Source organism: Oncorhynchus kisutch, linkage group LG3 (assembly GCF_002021735.2).
Source record: "Oncorhynchus kisutch isolate 150728-3 linkage group LG3, Okis_V2, whole genome shotgun sequence".
NCBI lineage: Eukaryota > Metazoa > Chordata > Actinopteri > Salmoniformes > Salmonidae > Oncorhynchus > Oncorhynchus kisutch.
The window spans coordinates 53306367-53326272 of NC_034176.2; the positions used below are offsets into that span (position 1 = coordinate 53306367).

At 43.5% G+C, this 19906-nt stretch overlaps 1 protein-coding gene across 4 annotated transcripts in view; it reads left to right on the top strand.

The window, feature by feature from the left end:
- The window catches only part of brsk2b (BR serine/threonine kinase 2b), a 179944-nt gene that overhangs the window by 141634 nt on the left and 18404 nt on the right, over nt 1-19906 (top strand). For 2 of the 4 annotated variants that reach the window (XM_031808120.1, XM_031808124.1), the window contains exons 11-16: nt 117-214; nt 421-574; nt 8169-8229; nt 11071-11278; nt 12728-12776; nt 16704-16827. In XM_031808120.1, coding sequence (XP_031663980.1) covers nt 117-214; nt 421-574; nt 8169-8229; nt 11071-11278; nt 12728-12776; nt 16704-16827 — 694 coding nt within the window. Of the gene's footprint in view, nt 1-116; nt 215-420; nt 575-8168; nt 8230-10584; nt 11279-12727; nt 12777-16703; nt 16828-19906 lie in introns of all 4 variants that reach the window. The other 2 variants (XM_031808116.1, XM_031808117.1) reach the window with 1 other exon arrangement.

The window sequence follows — 19906 nt, forward strand, 5'->3', positions numbered from 1 at the left end:
AGAGGGACGGAGAGATATGGAGGGAGAAATGTGTCAGCGAGGTGCCAGCGAAGTCATCCACTCTGAGGTGCTTCAAGGACATCCTACAGTATGACTTTACTGCCTTGTTTCTCCAGTGATAACCAGGAGAAGATGATCTACTTCCTGCTACTGGACCGGAAGGAGAGGTACCCCAGTCAGGAGGACCAGAACCTCCCCCCGCGCAGTGAGATTGGTAGGCTTGTCCAATTTACCCCCACACAATAGGAGAAGTAGACTAGTCCAGACCTTCTATGCCTTTTACAAATGAAAACATGCAATAGCTACACCATAACTCGGATATGATGTTTTGTCACACATGTAGTTCGTTTGTTGCTGACTAGTTCTCTTTCTCTCTTCACTTGCTTCTCCCCTGACCCCTAACCTTTGACCCCTGTTCAGCTGACCCGCCCAGGAAGCGTGTGGACTCCCCCATGTTGAACCGCCATGGGAAGAGGAGGCCGGAGAGGAAGTCTATGGAGGTGCTGAGCGTCACAGAGGGGGGCTCTCCTGTACCTGTACGACGAGCCATCGACATGGCCACACATGGACAGAGGTGTGGTGTACACACACATACAGTACATGGACTCACTCACATGTATCATATTGACGCACATACACACATGCACAAGTACATGCAACACATATCAGTGTAATCAGATGAGATTAAAGCTCAGAACCACAGGACCTCCGATTAATATGAGTGGTCTGTAGTTCCAACTCTCCATGTAGTACTCTTCAAATGACTGTATATTAAAGACATGCTCCGGAACTTTGGTGACTACTAAGTATTTTTTAAACCTCCCGCTTTGGGCTGGATGTGTCAATGTGTAGTTCATACATGCATAATCTATGAGTAGAATTACTGGCTTACCTCAATTAGCCATGAAATCCCTAGTTTGAAAGCGACTGTTTATCTTGAAGCTGTGCCGCGCCATTTTCCCTACATTGAGCTTCAGCCCCTCGCATTTGAGTGACAGCTAGCAATAGGCCTGTCCAGCGTTATCCAATTAGGTTGTATAGCAGGCCCAACGGCACATTGGACGCAGCAGAGAGAGAGAAATCAATGACGTGGTGCACATATCTGCACATATGTGACGTAGTATGCAATTTTGAGGGCCACTTTCTGGCTTGTGAGTGCTACTTTCAGAACTACTGGCTAAAAAGTATACAAATCTCTTTAACACACACAGACACGTGCATATGCATGGACACACACACACACACACACACACACACACATAAGCACGTACACACACACACACACACACATAAGCACGTACACACACACACACACACACATAAGCACGTACACACACACACACACACACACACACACAAAAGCAAACACCGGATTCAAATACGCAGCAGCAGGGTGCCTACATATTATGGCACCTTGCTGGATATCTCTGTCCATTAGTTCAATCGGCTGTGTGTGTACTTCCAGTAGAATCCCTCTCCTCACTAACTTTATTATAAAGCTGCTTAGGGTGTTATGACAGTCCAACAAAGACAGAAAAGCTGAAAAGTTTACAACTTTCTGCGCGGGTGAGTCATCCGAAGAGGATAGAGGCTTTAAGACTTCAACTCTTTATAGACTGTTAGAAAGTATACCAAATGTGAGAATACCCCATATTAGCATGACCCTTCAAATAGTCTTTTACCCCTCTGTTTAATCTGTTTTTACTTGCCGATTTAATATATTCATGTCATGTGTGTGTGTGTCTTTCTTTGTTTCCATTGTCATGTGATGATCAACCACTTTTCTTCTTCTGTTAGCTTTTCCTTTCAAGACTAATATGACTTATTGTGCATTGGTCATTGTGAGCAATAGCCAGCTCTGTATTACATGCACAACTAATGTTAGGTTGACTCATGACCTATACAATAATCTGTACTTTTTTTTTTAAAGGAATGCTTAGAATCTGTCCTTTTATGTGATGGTCTTTCTGTCTCTTTACTTTCTCTCTGTCTGTCTGAAGTAAGTCTGTTTTCAGTAAAAGCTTGGATATCACAAACGCTAACCTCACCAAAGAAGAAAGGTATTTGTCACTTTTGTCTGTCTGCCTTGCCACAGTTGAGTTGCAGTGGGGTTTTCCCATTCACACTCTCACCATGTTTAAGTCTATAAGCCTTTGAGAGGGTAGTCTAGTAAACCTCAATGGAAACTAAGCTCCATCCTTGTCTGCATAAAATAAATTCCCAAAGAATCTAACCTCTTGCCGTTAGAATTCTTCGGGAAACTTTTACCAGAAGTTCACTTGACTGCCTGGCTATCTGATAACGTATTCGCCCAATACAGCCCTTATTTTCATACTGTGGTAAAGTAGGCCAATGTGATCGGGCCTAGACTGAACTGAAGGAGAGAGGAGATAGAGAAGAGATGGAGGGAGGGAGTCTTCTCTACACCCTCGGCTGCTTCCATGCACATCAAAAGCATCTTATCCTCCTCCTTTTTGCCCCTCTCTTCCCTTTGATGCTGTAGTTTCGGCGTCCCAGGGCAGATCCCAATTTTTAGGTCAACTTCCTTGTTTCCCTGTTTTGCCTCCTTCCCCATTGTGTGTGTGTGTGTGTCTTTGTGCCTGAACGGGTGTGTGTGTGTGTGTGTGTGTGTGTTAGTGTCTGTGTTAGCGCCCACGCATGTGTGTGTTTGTTTTGTCTTCTGCCAATCTATTTGTGAGGTTACCTCATCATGGTGCATCAGGTCCAATCGTTCTTTCAAAGCCTATTCACGGATGACCTTGTGTCCAGGAACACAGTTTAGTGGCGCTTCGCCGGTCCGCCCCCCCCCCACACCGTACAGAGAGAGATTAGCATAAATTAATTGGTGGGAATGCAGATGGGGCGTTTTGCTGGAGCGAAGAAGAGAAGAACAAACAGGGATGGAAATAAGGCATTAATATCCCTCTGAATAGTTTTTTTTTAATCTCCATTATCTAATTAGAGTGATACAGTGGTACACACACAAACATCAGTGGAGGCTGGTGACTGAAAAATTGAGGAGGATGGGAGGCCCACGACGAAGTGTTTCTAAAATCGTCAAAGACAAATTATTTTAACCTAAAGCGTTTTATAAAGACATTTATAATACAATATTATGGGGAAGGGGAATGAGAGGGCTACTTACACAGTGTTGGAACGGGATCACAGTAGTGATTGAATGAGGGTATGAGGCATGAATTGAAGTGTTCAGAGGATTGACCAGGACAGGATTTGACTGGGAATACAAAAAACAATAACACACACTGCGTAGTTAGACAAAAGAGCTAAGAATTAGTTAGTCTTAGCAAGGAGTAAAATCATTGAGGCATAATAATGTGAATGTGTATGTGATTGACTCTACATACAGTAATGAGAGACAATTGACAGGGGTACTCACAGTGCTTGGAGGGGATACATTCAATGTGCCAGTGGATGAGCGGGCCCGCTACAAAGTTTCTCCCTGCAAGCAGTCACTGAGTCCAAGGTGCTAAAGGAGCTCCATAAAACTTGACCCCAAAATACCATCTGGGTCAGATGGTTTAGACCCTTTCTTCTTTAAGGTTGCTGCCCCTATTATCACCAACCTTTTTAACCTGTCTCTCCTTTCTGGGGAGGTTCTCATTGCTTGGAAGGCAGCCACAGTTAGTCCTTTATTTAAAGTGGGAGATCAAGCCGATCCTAACTGTTATAGACCTATTTCTATTTTGGCCATCAGATTTGCCACCAATGCTCCTTGTAGGACACATCGCTGTACTCTAGAATCCTCTGGTTATCTCTGTATACCCGTTGCAAGACCAACTGGTTGATGCTTATTTATAAAACCCTCTTAGGCCTCACTTCCCCCTGGCCTATCTACTGCAGACCCTCATCCTCCACCCATTCTGCCAGTCACATTCTGTTAAAGGTCCCCCAATGCACACACATCCCTGCATCGCTCTTCTTTTCAGTTCGCTGCAGCTAGTGACTGGAACGAGCTGCAACAAACACTCAAACTAGACAGTTTTATCTCAATCTCTTCATTCAAAGACTCAATCATGGACACTCTTACTGACAGTTGTGGCTGCTTTTTTATTTTTTATCTTTATTTTACCAGGCAAGTCAGTTAAGAACAAATTCTTATTTTCAATGACAGCCTAGGAACAGTGGGTTAACTGCCTGTTCAGGGGCAGAACGACAGATTTTTACCTTGTCAGCTCAGGGTTTGAACTTACAACCTTCCGGTTACAAGTCCAATGCTCTAACCACTAGGCTACCCTGCCGCCCGCTTTGTGTGATGTATTGTTGTCTCTACCTTCTACCTTCTGTTTTCTGTGCCCAATAACGTTTGTACCATGTTTTGTGCTGCTACCATGTTGTGTTGCTACCATGTTGTTGTCATGTTGTGTTGCTACCGTGCTGTGTTGTCATGTGTTGCTGCCTTGCCGTGTTGTTGTCTTTAGGTCTCTCTTTATGTAGTGTTGTGTTGTCTCTCTTGTTGTGATGTGTGTTTTGTCCTATATTTCTATTGTATTTATTTATTTTAATCCCAGCCCCCCGTCCCCACAGGAGGGGGCTGACATTGTAAGTAAGAATTTGCTCTTAACTGACTTGCCTAGTTAAATACAGGTTCATTAAAAATAAATCAAATTAAAACGTTACCAATTAGTTTAAGCTGACCAGATGGACAGGGCACATAAGCTATATGCTCTTATTAGTAGCCTACAGTTGATCAGACTGAAAAATAGTCTCATTTTCAACCCATACAGCATGTCAGATTTCTAATGTTTAGGTGTGGCCTCGGCTGCTGCATAACATTTATGTCATGCAATTTTGCTTGTGTCCGTCCGGAGTGATGTGTTGTCGTCTTTGCCAAGTAAATACCGGAGCCTCCACTGACACACATACATACCAATGTGCACGTACACACAAACACACACACCGACACATTGTATTTAATCGTCATCGAACACCAGATTTCTTTCAAATATGTGCTTGAAAGACTACCCGATATTGGCGAGGTGTGTATGATCGTAAACAAAAGTACAATAATCTGTTGTAATTGAAAAGCGCCTCACCTTGCAGCAGAATAAGGAACAAACAACCATAAAATGTCTTATGTTTAGGCCTCCGGGGATGGCGGAGAGGGCTAAGGCACTGCATCATAGTGCTTCAGGCATCACTACAGACCCGGCCGTGACCGGGAGTCTCATAGGGTGGCGTTCGGGTTAGGGGAGGGTTTGGTCGGGAGGCCTTTACTTGGCTGGCTTCCGGGTTAAGCGGGAGAGTGTAAAGGAGTGTGGTTTGGCGACGCATGACTCGACCTTCGACCTCTGCCAAGCCCTTTGCGGAGTTGCACCGATGAGACAAGATCGTAATTAGACTGAAAAAGGTGGGTAAAATACAAAAAATATATACGTTGATGTTTACACACAAAACAGAAATGACTGAAAGCATATAACGCACGCAGTTGCCTCGCTTTGTAGCACATTCCAAAGATAAAACTGGGATGGACAAAAATGCAATGTCCCCCCCCCCATTCCCAGTGAATGTTGTGCCCCTGTGTATATGACAAAATAAACATGTTTGACTCATATGTACTCAGTATGTCTTCACAACATAAACTCAGTTATCAATATTTACTACATTCCGGAATGCAGTATGGCACGCTCATAGAGAGACTTCTGAGGGAAACTCCCCTGCATCTTAACTCTGTGGTCTTGAGCTGTGGCTTTGTAATATGTCTCCTTTCATCAATCTTCTTCTGTTTCCCATTGTTACGGTTTCGTGTAGTTTGTAGTGCAGTGACGTTCCTTCATCTCCTGTATCCTTACTGTGAACTCGACGTCTGTCTGCGCAGAGCCCTGTCTTGGAGGATTCCATTGCCTGTTCGCTGAAAGGCAACTCGGCTCTTAGGTTCTGGGTTCGCTCGCCTTTTGCACTTTGTATTGCTGTCGCCTATTTTGTAATCCAGATGGCATTGATAAGGTTATGGATGAAATCCTTCCCTGAGGTTGAAGCTTAGTGTGCATGTGTGCGTGCACACGGCAGCATATTTAAACATGATTTACTGTTTCAATTTGAGTTTCCGACCAAATAGCCAAATTGTCTTTTGCAAATGAAATCCCCAAACCTCGCTTGGCATCAGTGGCCCAATGTGATGTGATGGGAGGGAGGGAGGGGGTGACAACGGAGGAGGGACAAGAGAAGGGGAAGAAATAAAAGAAGGAAGATGATTAATTTTGCTGTGTGTGTGTGTGTGTGTGTGTGTGTGTGTGTGTGTAATCACGGCGTAGCTGACATGTTTGAAGTATTTAAAGATGTGGACTTTAGACTCTGATGCTTTGCATGTCTGGTTGTCATGTCGACAGACACGGTTGGCGAGTACAACCAATCTAGTATTTAAAAGCCAACACACTCCAAACCACTGTGTGACTGTGTTGGTCATATTGTACACATAAGGCCATTTGAGGCTATGCACAAGGACAGCTCTGACGCCTCATCAAAGACAAAAGGAGAGGTAGAGGGAGACAGAGATTGACAGACAGAGAGAGGCTGAGTGAAATGGCAGAGAGGGAGAAAGAGAGATTGACAGACAGCGAGAGAGAGAGAAAAAAGAGAGATGGGCAGTGTGATGAGCCAGGAAGAGATTGAGAGAGTGAGAGCGTACAGTATTTCTATTTATTATGGATCCCCATTAGCTACTGCCAAGGCAGCAGCTACTCTTCCTGGGGTCCAGAAAAATGAATACAGTTCTACAATTATAAAACATTGCAATACATTCACAGATTTCACAACACACTGTGAGCCTTCAGGCCCATACGCCACCACTACCACATATTTACAATACAAAATCCATGTGTACGTGTGTGTATAGTGCATATGTTATCGTGTGTGTATGAGCCTATGTTTGTGTTGCTTCACAGTCCCCGCTGTGCCATACACACACACACAGAGAGAGAGAGAGAGAGAGAGAGATAGATAGAGAGAGAGAGAACAGACTATGTAGTGAGCATAGCCTTGCTATTGAGAGGCTGCCATGGGCAGACCTGGCTCTCAAGAGAAGACAGGCTATGTGCCCACTGGCCACAAAATTAGGTGGAAACTGAGCTGCATTTCCTAACCTCCTGCCAAATGTACGATAGCATAAGAGAGACATATTTCCCTCACGTTACATGGACCTTAAAATAGTTAGGAAACAAATCAAATATTGATAAACTCTCATATCTGTTATGTGAAATACCGCGGTGTGCACTCATCACAGCGAATTCCGTGACCTGTTGCGGCAATAAGGAAAGGGCAACCAGTGGAACACAAACACCAAAGTAAATGAATCTGTTTAGTTATTTTCCCTTGCCATTTGTACTTCTACCATGTGCACTTTGTAACAACACTGCACATAGTTAATAATATAACATTTCAAACGTCGTTGTGAATGTAAACATTGCTTCTCATACCAACAAAGCCCCTTTGACTTGTATTGAAATATGAGAGAGAGAGAGAGAGGGAGAGAGAGAGAGAGAAAGAGAGAGAGAGAGGGAGCGGGAGAGAGAGAGGGAGAGAGAGAGAGAGGGAGAGATTGAAGGACAGAGAGAAATGTGTTTAATAAAACCGCTCGGAAATCCCAACCTAAACAGACCCCCCTCCCCAGGGGTTGAAATAACCCCGGCTACATCCAGTGTTATCCATCCTTGTTTGAGTCAATCTCCTCTACTTACCCTGTATGACTGAATCTCCGCCAACCTTTTATGCTCAGGGCAAAGTCTTCAAAAAAAGTACAGAGAGCTGGCACACAAAGTGCTACAGCCACATACAACTGTGTTCAAGGTAGCTACGTTAATGAACTCGTCTTCTTCTGATCTCTTCTCCTCTACTTCTTCCAGAAGCCTCAGGTAGAACACGCCATTAGGCACGTATCAGCTTACCCTCCCAAATTGCAACTTTTAACCATTATGAGGGTAAATCCCAAAACCAATCTTAGATCAGTATATAGGGGCAACTTTGTCCTAATCCTTTTGAAGGTTATATCCTTTTGGAGCTTTTTGTCCTCCCTCCGGCTAGGGGTGTGCCAGTGGGTGGTCATATTGTAGTGTTCAGTGTTTTCCCGTTGTAGCACACATATGATATTGTCAGAGGATGTCTTTAACCCTGTGTGTGTGTGTGTGTGTGTGTGTGTGTCTCTGTGTCTACAGGTCACGGTCTATCAGCGGAGCATCCTCCGGTCTCTCCACTAGTCCTCTCAGCAGTCCCAGGGTAAGAGTTTGGTTGTCCCGTACCACCCACTGGCCCACTCGGGGCCCACACTGCATCGCACCAACTCACCTCACCGCTAGCTCTGCTGTGCTGTGGATGTCACCGGAATGCCCACACTGCTATTCACTCGCTACGGCCGCTCATAAGGCTATACATAGGGCAGCTCATAAGGCTATACATAGGGCAGCTCATAAGGCTATACATAGGGCAGCTCATAAGGCTATACATAGGGCAGCTCATAAGGCTATACATAGGGCAGCTCATAAGGCTATACATAGGGCAGCTCATAAGGCTATACATAGGGCAGCTCATAGAGGAATCCATGGTAAAAACCTCTCCGAAAGACCATCTGACATGAAGCCTGGATAATCCTGTCATGAGAATAGTGCAAAGCTATCAGCCACTATACCCTATGACAGTTTATGACTAGGGCCCTGTGGTGTCTGAACATGTCACATGACCTGGATTTGAACTGTATTTAAAGCCTTTTGTTCAAACACTGTTTTTATTTCGTATGTCAGATGGTATAGATGGTATGTCAGCACCATCCTCAGACAATTTCTTCCATTTTTGTATGTAATTCTATTTCTGGTAAAAATGTCAAATAAAGGTTCAAATCTATGTAATGTGACATGATAGCTCAAAACACAGGGCACGAGGTATGGCACCTGACATAACGCTGATATGAGGTATTAGTGTGGGTCCCAGAATATATTTTTTGTACGGTTTATAATTCATTAATGGGTTGTTTCATTTGTTATACTGTAATATACTGTTGGTTACCATGACCCGTCAGGACTGTTGTCATATCGTTGTTATGACAGAGCTATGTAGGCTGTATGTCATAGGGCTTCTGGTGATGTATTATTGGATCCATGTGAGGTCTCATAAGGGCTTAAGTACTGATGAGGGAACCCCATCGTTCTTGTTTTAAAGTTCTTAATTCCCCCCAACAGCTCATCAGATTGCAAACACATCCATTATTATAAATCCCATATGTGGTGTTTTGGGGGTCAATGACCACTACTATAAGATAGTAACATAGTAATCCATCCAAAGTCATCTTCGATTAGGGAATACATTGTTATATAAGATGACTGTAAAGGTTAGGGCTACAAATCAACTAGCCAGCTCTTAGCTAGCATGCACAGTTCCTCCATTCTTTTTTACTATGGCCATGCATTTTTAAAGCCAGCCCTTAGCGAGGACACAAACATGCAGTCATCACATATTCTGCCTCTTCTTGCGGGAACAGTCTGTGTTATGAAGGATTCTGTAGAAGTTTCCATAGTTGAGGATATTTCTTTCTGGCAAATATTTCTATCTCAGCAAACCCCAGCAGGGGTTTTGTGCCTAAATGTTACTTCATATTCTTTTTTTTATGAGTGACACTGTAAAGGACTTTGTTCAGACAGGGCCATTTTAGTCCCCCTTTTTTTAAGTATAAATATTGTGCCGATTATGTAAGGCTACATGTTATGGCACACATTGATGGGATCACTCTACTGATGTATATGGCGATTAGGGTTTAGGAGTGTAATTTCACCTTTAAACGTTATAGCACCCACATGCACGCACGCACGCACACACACACACACACACACACACACACACACACACACACACACACACACACACACACACACACACACACACACACACACACACACACACACACACACACACACACACACACACACACACACAAACACACAGAGACATACACACACACACAGAGACATACACACTCATGCGTTATATTTAACGAGGATCACTTCACAAAGGCAGTCGTCATAAATGCTACATAATGCTGCCTTCATAATGCTGCCATATGAGTGACACAACAAAAAGCCATTAAACCTTGCATAAACTTTTAATACGTGCCAGTTTTCATAAGCTGTAATAAACTTTCATGTCTTGTCATGATAGTTGCTATGTCATTCATACCACAGCATTGTGCATGCAGAATGGCTGCTTTCTGGAAGCTAATGCAGTTAGCTTTGGATGCTGTTTCAGTTGCCGGTTTGGGTTTGGCTTCATGAATGCTTGTAATTTTCTACACTTCTCTCCCCCCATGGTGCTGCTGCCTCCTGGTTGGCTGGTTATGCTAATGGCATGTTCTTCTTGTCTTTCTTTCTGCACTCTCATCACTCTCCCTGCCTGTGTGTCACTCGCTCCACCTATCCTCTCCTCCATGTCATTTCTTACTATATTTCTGTTTTTTTCCTGGTGCCTTTTCATTGCAATACACCATTATTGGCCTGTGGTGTTTTCTATATATGTCCCCTGGCTTATGGGCGTGGTCTCTCATTGGCTGCCTGCGCTGTCAATCTAACGGTGCATGTCCAATCGCAGCCGGTCCGGCGCTTCTTTATCCCGCCCCAGTCGCCGGACCTCTGTCAGTCGCCCAACTGTAGCCCCACCCATTCCCCAGAGTTCCGCCTTAACCATAACGGGGTAGGGGGGGCCAACCGCGTGCACCCACACCCGCTTCCAAACTCCTACACGCCAAAGATGGGGTCCCCCCTGATGCACCCCCGCACACAGACCCTCCCCGCCAAGCCCAAAGTGTCTGAGAAGCCCCTTCAGACCACCAGGTCCAACCCCCTTCCCAACTCAGCTGACAGCCCAACCACCCCCAAGTCGGAGCCCACCTCCCCCTCCTCACCCCTGGGCAGCCCCCCCTACGTCCCCAACAGCCCGCGGCCACGCCGCCACCCGCCCCTCACTGTGCCCCCCAAGCTCTCCATCCCCCTGTCGCCGGCGCCACCCATGTCCCCCCTCCACCGGCACCGCCTCCACCCTGACCACAACGGTCACAAATCTGTCCCCACCATACAGGTGACTCCCCACCCCTCTCCGCGGGGGAGCCCCCTCCCTACCCCCAAGGGCACTCCGGTGCACACGCCAAAGGAGAGCCCAGCGGGCACCCCTAGCCCCACGCCGCCCCCCAGCCCCTCCATCGGCGGGTTGCCCTGGAGGACGCGTCTCAACTCCATCAAGAATAGCTTCCTGGGCTCGCCACGCTTCCATCGCAGGAAAATGCAAGGTACTGGACTGGACTGGGGTAGGAGACTTATGGAGGGCGACGAGAGGTGAGGGAATAAGGCAGGATTTCCACACACACTCACGGTGGGTGTAGGAAAAGGGACCCTTTGGTGGCTCACAGCTACATCCTTCTGGGCTGCGTAGATAATCCCCAGCGCAAGGACGTGCTGGAACCACCTGGTCGAGGGGATTGGTCACCATGCGTTTTAAAATCCTACCTGTACACGCTTCTGGTGAACAGTAGAACAAGTCATACTGCCCTGTTAAGAATATTTGACACTCTCCCAGTAGAGTGCTAGCATTAGCGCTTAGCACAGGGGGATTTCTGCCTTCATCTCAAGAGGGTTAACAGTAATCGTCCTGTCCTATACGCTGTGATGTAATCTTGTTAAACCAACGGGAGGGGTTCTTTATGCTAGTCCCTTTAAATTCTATATGATTGGTCATATACATTATCAATCAACGGCTATTCCATTCCCTAATGAGAGGAGCGCATAGCATCAGGAGTTATGAGGAGCGCATAGCATCAGAGCTTTACCGTTATGATGGTTCTCAAAGCGTGCAAGCTCATATATGTAATGGGAGAAACTGTAGTGTGTGTTTTTCTTCTTCTAATGAGTGGTATAACACTTTCATGCCTGTAGGTAGGTTGCCATGTAATGTGTGCTGCACGGTGACGGTTCACGGTTCAATCCCTAATTACTAAGGGGCGGCAGGTAGCCTAGCGGTTAGAGCGTTGGGACAGAACGCTAGAGCCAGCAAGGTGGAAAACTCTGCTGTTCTGCCCTTGAGCAAGGCAATTAACCCCCACAACAACTGCTTCCTGGTTGAACGCATTCAGCTGTGCAACTGGCTAGGTATCCCGTTCCTTTCCCCTAACATCATTTCTACAACTTGAAGGGATATTGTCCATCTTATCCAGAAGAACCTTTGTAGATAATGGTATTACAATGGTAAAAGACCAACCAATTTATAAGCATAAGATTTTGGGCTTTATGTTGTACTTATGCACTATACATTATTCATGTACATAGAAAAGATCAAGTGATAAAAAAAGATAATAATAAATAAAACCCTCACAGATGTCAATCAAGCGATGTTGCCCATTTGTCTGACCTTTTCACCTTTAAAGGTCCAATACAGACGTTTTTATCTCCATATCAAATCATTTTTGAGGTAACAATTAAGTACATTCTTGTTGGTCTATGTACTTCCTGGTGGTATCACCAGGTCGGCCAAAACTCTGTCCCACCCAAAAAGGCTGAAATTTCAGGCGGCCTTTTCAAACAGCTCTTACACTAAAAGGGTCATCATCATCTTCACAATTTCACAGTAGTATTCCAACATCATAGTGTGGAAATATATATCAAACACAGAAAAATCATGTTTTTTGACTCCATTGGGCCTTTAACCTTTCACGTTTGATGTTGTTTTCTGCCTCTCTCCACAGTTCCCACCCAGGAGGACATGTCCAGCCTCACACCAGACTCTTCACCAGAGTGAGTGACCCAGGAAAACATAAATACAACATTTGACAAACATTGAGGTAAAGAAAGAAAGTCGCACCCCCTAGTTATGCTCCCAAAACCCTGAAGAAGGCACTGTGTACCGAAACATTTGTTTGCTATATCCATTAAATGTTTGGGAGCATAACTAGAGTGTGAGACTTTCTTTCTTATTTATAGTTTACTCTCCTATAGTCAGTACCTCTACAGAACATTGTTGGGTTTGCGTCAGCTTATGCCTTTTACTAAAAAATTAGAGGTCAAGCACCATAGGGACCCGTAGGTGGTCTGTAGGTGTTCTTTCCGAGGTCTAACGCAAGTCTTCAGGAAAATACCTATCTTTAGTCATATTCCAGTAGGCCTATATGCTTATGGCCTTGCGTTCACCTAGTGACTTGTTTTTTAAATTATACGAGAAAAAAAAGGATTCCATTTGATTTGGAATGGCAAGAGAGACAAAGTTAAACAGGCCTATTTATAGGGGCGGCAGGGTAGCCTAGTGGTTAGAGCGTTGGGCTAGTAACCGGAAGGATGCAAGTTCAAATCCCTGAGCTGACAAGGTACAAATCTGTCGTTCTGCCCCTGAACAGGCAGTTAACCCACTGGTTCCTAGGCTGTCATTGAAAATAAGAATTTGTTCTTAACTGACTTGCCTAGTTAAATAAAATAAAATGAATTATGAGGGCAGAAATAATTCAATATTAAAGCATTAGACCTAAAGGCTTCAGTCATACAAAATATGTACTTAAATCCAAACGGGTTCTTTAGCAGATTAGTATGAAAGTATGAGATTAGTATGAATGTCTCACCCCATGTTCAAGAATGGCATTTTTTATTTTATTCAGATTACAACCTCTCACTTTCGGTTATTTGAAAATGAAATATTCTCCAAAATATCTAAAAAAATTTAACAAGCCATAGAAAGTTTGTTGCAATTTCAGTTTATTTCACCAGAAAAGACTGAACAAATATTATGGTTAAACTCAAATATACTAATTGAAAAGAATACATATATATATATATATATATATATATATATTTGGAGAAAAACATTAAAAAAATTGTAAAATCTTTGAAAAATGATATCATAAATAGGACTGTTACATCACACATGCAGCTAACAAAAATATATGGAAATGTCTGCTCTACTCAAAATTACAACCAACTAATTGCAGCATTACTGCAAAAATGGAAGTGGAAGGGGGAAAAAGTAAGGAATTTGTCTGTCAGCCCTGCATTAAAGACCAAAATAGGTTCAAGAAAATTGTGATGAATAAAAAAGTATACCAGTTTAATTGAACCTCTCTAGGATAGGGGACGCAAGCGTCCCACTTGGCCAAAAGCCAGGGAAAATGCAGCGCGGCAAATTCAAATAAAATTATATAAAAATCTAACTTTCACTAAATCACACATGTACGATACTAAATTAAAGCTACACTCGTTGTGCTTTTCGGCGAAAGCATAAGAAGCTATTATCTGATGATAGCACAACAGTAAACAAAGAGAGTAGCATATTTCAACCCTGCAGGCGCTAAAAAACAGCTTCCAATTTGCTCAACATCACTACGTCACTTCAAAAGTTACCTGTGAACTTTGCCAAAACATTTCAAACTACTTTTGTAATACAACATTAGGTATTTTTGAATGTTAAAAATCGATCAAATTGAAGACGGGTCTATCTGTGTTCAATAGAGGAAGACAACAAACCAACGCTACTTTTCAAGTCCTGCGCAACTCTCAACAGTGTTACCCAGTTCCTAGATGGCCGTACTCTTCATTGCACAAAGGAATAACCTCAACCAAATTCCAAAGACTGGTGACATTCAGAGGAAGCGGTAGGAACTGCAAACAAGTGCCAAAGAAATATTGTTTCGAGAATGAACAGACATAGACCTAAAACAAACAAAAAAGTCCTCTGGGTTTTGCCTGCAGACATGATTCAAACAGTTTTAGAAACTTCCAAGTGTTTTCTATCCAAATCTACTAATAATATGCATATCTTATATTCTTCACATGAGTAGCAGGAAGTGGAAATTGGGCACGGTATTTATCCAAAAGTGAGACCAAAAAATTTGCAGCTGCAGAATAGTTGGGAAGAGATTTTGTACGTACCAATTCCATGGCACATGGTCTCGACACAATCCTGTCTCGGAGCGCTATGGACAATTCCTTCGACCTCATGGCTTGGTTTTTGCTCTGACATGCACTGTCAACTGTGGGACCTTATATAGACAGGTGAGTGTCTTTCCAAATCATGTCCAATCAGTTGAATTTACCAGTGGACTCCAATCCAGTTGTAGAAACATCTCAAGGATGATCAATGGAAACATGATGCTCCTGAGCTCAATATCGAGTCTCATAACAAAGTGTCTGAATACTTATGGAAATAAGGTATTTCTGTTTTTATTTATTTGTATAAATTTGCAAACTTTTCTAAAAACCTGTTTCCACTTTGTCATTATAGGGTATTTTGTGTAGATTGCTAAGGATTTAGCAATTGCCAAGCTTGTTTTTTGGTCGCAATCTGTATAAACTATTCGAATAGAAAGGTTCAGAACTTTTTTGAAAAATCACAGCACAGTTGAAAAATATATGGCAAATAGAAGTCAAAACTGGATAGTGTTCAGAGATAGATGGGAGGGGTTGAGTGGAGCTGAAGGATGGGACAACAAAAAAAAGATAACTATTGTAAAATATACTGTGTCTGTAAAATGTATATAATATGTATAAGCTGGAAGTAGAAGCCTAAGTGGTATTGTCCATTAGTTTACTCAAATTAGCTGAGGGGTTGTAGGGTTAGGGGAAAATAATAAAGGAAAATATATACAAATATATTTATAGATATATTTTATAGATATATTTACAAAAATGATATATACGTGGGATTGAAAATGATGCAGACAATTACATTGATGGAAGCCACAATCGATCTGCAATAGTATAGCTGATCCACCCCCTAAAAAAAAGAAGAAAATAAATAGGTTTCAGGCAAGGTCACTAGTGATTGTGATTCACTGATGTTGGCCCGTTAAGCTGATGTCTGGAGACATTAGTTCAGGAAGCTGCAGGTCTCAGGCAAGGAGATTCGTCACTTGATTGTGGGTCACTGAACCACCTCTGTTACATGCATGTGCATGAAAGTCAACTCATTCTACCTTTGCTGTTTTCGCCATTGGGAGAGTGACTATGTAAGGTACAGGCAGTAGGGATTCTGCCCAAGAGTCCTGTGTGAACAATCCGCACAATTATGCAGATTGGACTCTCCTTCCTGTTGATTGGGCTATTTTTAGGGAGTTGTTCCGCATGAATATTTGAGTGGTTTTGTTCCAGTTTGCTTCACAGACAGAGGAAGACACAGCTAGGGTCTGGTTGGATAGTTGGAGATGAGGCAGAAACAAGGAAGGGGCCTTGAGGTAGGTTAGTAGCAAAGGTAGTCAGGATGATGTCATTGCTATTGGGGACCAATATGAAGCTATTTTGACAGAGGGAGGAAGAGGGCTTACAGAACATGCACAAGGGTTGAAGTTAGATGATAGCGGGAGGTAGAAACAGAATAGCCTGGTTCAGATATGAATGTGCTTTTACCAACTCCTCTGACTATATGGCATGCATTATAGTCACCAGTTGGTTGAAATACACACCTGGACCAGGCTAGGAGGGACAAAGTGGTTTTAGATTAGAAGAACATTGAATTTAACACTACTCCCTTAAACAGTTGCTGTTCATTGCCCTTACGGATCAGACAAAGAATGATAAATGTTGCAATATGCAAATGAGTGTGGCACTATGTTAATTGTCCTCTCAACATGATGCATTAGTCTTCTCTCCAGCAGATACTAAATTAAGTGAGTGTGTGTCCTTCTAGTTTGCTGACTTGTACGTGTCTGTGAGAATGCACCATTTTTTTCTCCCTCCCTGCAGGCTTGCCAAGAAGTCATGGTTTGGTAACTTCATCAACCTGGAGAAAGAGGAGCAGATCTTTGTGGTGATCAGAGACAAGCCTCTCAGCTCCATCAAAGCAGACATCGTTCACGCCTTCCTCTCTGTAAGAGCTCCTCACCACTCCTTTTTACTCCTCACCACTCCTTTTCACTCCTCACCACTCCTTTTTACTCCTCACCACTCCTCTTTACTCCTCACCACTCCTTTTACTCCTCACCACTCCTTTTTACTCCTCACCACTCCTTTTTACTCCTCACCACTCCTCTTTCTCTCCTCTTTCTCTCCCTCTCCATCAACTGTATGTGTATCTCCTCTCTCTCTCCCTCTCTCTCTCTCTCTCTCTCTCTCTGTCTCTCCCTCTCTCTCTCTCTCTCTCTCTCTCTCTCCCTCTCTCTCCCTCTCTCTCTCTCTCTCTCTCTCTCTTTCTCTCTCTCTCTCTCTCTCTCTCTCTCTCTCTCTCTCTCTCTCTCTCTCTCTCTCTCACTCTCTCTCTCCCTCCTTTGTCACCTCCCTACTTATGATCAAATCAATTCAAATTGTATTTGTCACATGCGCCAAATACAACAGGTACAACGGAATACCTTACAGTGAAATGCTTACTTACAAGCCCTTAACCAACAATGCTTTAAGTTTTAAGAAAAATAAGCGAATAAGTGAATTAACAAATAATTCAACGGCAGCAGTGAAATAACAATAGCGAGGCTATATACAGGTGGTACCGTTACAGAGTCAATGTGCGGGGGCACCGGTTAGTCGAGGCAATTGAGGTAATATGTACATGTAGGTAGAGTTAAAGTGACTACACATACAGTGCCTTGCGAAAGTATTCGGCCCCCTTGAACTTTGCGACCTTTTGCCACATTTCAGGCTTCAAACATAAAGATATAAAACTGTATTTTTTTGTGAAGAATCAACAACAAGTGGGACACAATCATGAAGTGGAACGACGTTTATTGGATATTTCAAAATTTTTTAACAAATCAAAAAATGAAAAATTATTCAGCCCCTTTACTTTCAGTGCAGCAAACTCTCTCCAGAAGTTCAGTGAGGATCTCTGAATGATCCAATGTTGACCTAAATGACTAATGATGATAAATACAATCCACCTGTGTGTAATCAAGTCTCCGTATAAATGCACCTGCACTGTGATAGTCTCAGAGGTCCGTTAAAAGCGCAGAGAGCATCATGAAGAACAAGGAACACACCAGGCAGGTCCGAGATACTGTTGTGAAGAAGTTTAAAGCCGGATTTGGATACAAGAAGATTTCCCAAGCTTTAAACATCCCAAGGAGCACTGTGCAAGCGATAATATTGAAATGGAAGGAATATCAGACCACTGCAAATCTACCAAGACCTGGCCGTCCCTCTAAACTTTCAGCTCATACAAGGAGAAGACTGATCAGAGATGCAGCCAAGAGGCCCATGATCACTCTGGATGAACTGCAGAGATCTACAGCTGAGGTGGGAGACTCTGTCCATAGGACAACAATCAGTCGTATATTGCACAAATCTGGCCTTTATGGAAGAGTGGCAAGAAGAAAGCCATTTCTTAAAGATATCCATAAAAAGTTGCCACAAGCCACCTGAGAGACACACCAAACATGTGGAAGAAGGTGCTCTGGTCAGATGAAACCAAAATTGAACTTTTTGGCAACAATGCAAAACATTATGTTTGGCGTAAAAGCAACACAGCTCATCACCCTGAACAAACCATCCCCACTGTCAAACATGGTGGTGGCAGCATCATGGTTTGGGCCTGCTCTTCTTCAGCAGGGACAGGGAAGATGGTTAAAATTGATGGGAAGATGGATGGAGCCAAATACAGGACCATTCTGGAAGAAAACCTGATGGAGTCTGCAAAAGACCTGAGACTGGGACGGAGATTTGTCTTCCAACAAGACAATGATCCAAAACATAAAGCAAAATCTACAATGGAATGGTTCAAAAATAAACATATCCAGGTGTTAGAATGGCTAAGTCAAAGTCCAGACCTGAATCCAATCGAGAATCTGTGGAAAGAACTGAAAACTGCTGTTCACAAATGCTCTCCATCCAACCTCACTGAGCTCGAGCTGTTTTGCAAGGAGGAATGGGAAAAAATGTCAGTCTCTCGATGTGCAAAACTGATAGAGACACCCCAAGCGACTTACAGCTGTAATCGCAGCAAAAGGTGGCGCTACAAAGTATTAACTTAAGGGGGCTGAATAATTTTGCACGCCCAATTTTTCAGTTTTTGATTTGTTAAAAAAGATTGAAATATCCAATAAATGTCGTTCCACTTCATGATTGTGTCCCACTTGTTGTTGATTCTTCACAAAAAAATACAGTTTTATATCTTTATGTTTGAAGCCTGAAATGTGGTAAAAGGTCGCAAAGTTCAAGGGGGCCGAATACTTTCGCAAGGCACTGTAGATAATAATCAGAGAGTAGCAGCAGTGTAAAAGAGGGGGCTGGGTAGCCCTTTGATTAGCTGTTCAGGAGTCTTATAGCTTAATGGTAGAAGCTGTTAAGAAGCATTTTGGACTTAGACTTGGCACTCTGGTACCGCTTGCCGTGCGCTAGCAGAGAGAACAGTCTTTGACTAGGGTGGCTAGAGTCTTTGACAATTTTTATGTCCTTCCTCTGACATTGCCTGGTATAGAGGTCCTGGATGGCAGGAAGCTTGGCCCCAGTGATGTACTGGGCCGTGCGCACTACCCTCTGTTGTGCCTTGCGGTCGGAGGCCGAGCAGGCAGTGATGCAACCGGGTCAGGATGCTCTTGATGTTGCAGCTGTAGAACCTTTTTAGGATCTGAGGACCCATGCTGAATCTTTTCAGTCTCCTGAGGGGGAATAGTCTTTGTCGTGCCCTCTTCACGACTGTCTTAGTGTGTTTGGACCATGATAGTTTGTTGGTGATGTGGACACCAAGGAACTTGAAGCTCTCAACCTGCTCCACTACAGCCCCATCAATGAGAATTGGGGTGTGCTCCTATTTCTGCAGTCCACAATCATCTCCTTTAACTTTGATCACGTTAAGGGAGCGGTTGTTGTCCTGGCACCACACGGCCAGGTCTCTGACCTCCTCCCTATAGGCTGTTTCATCGTTGTCAGTTATCAGGCCTACCACTGTTGTGTCATCGGCAAACTTGATGATGGTGTTGGAGTCGTGCCTGGCCACGTAGTCATGAGTGAACAGGGAG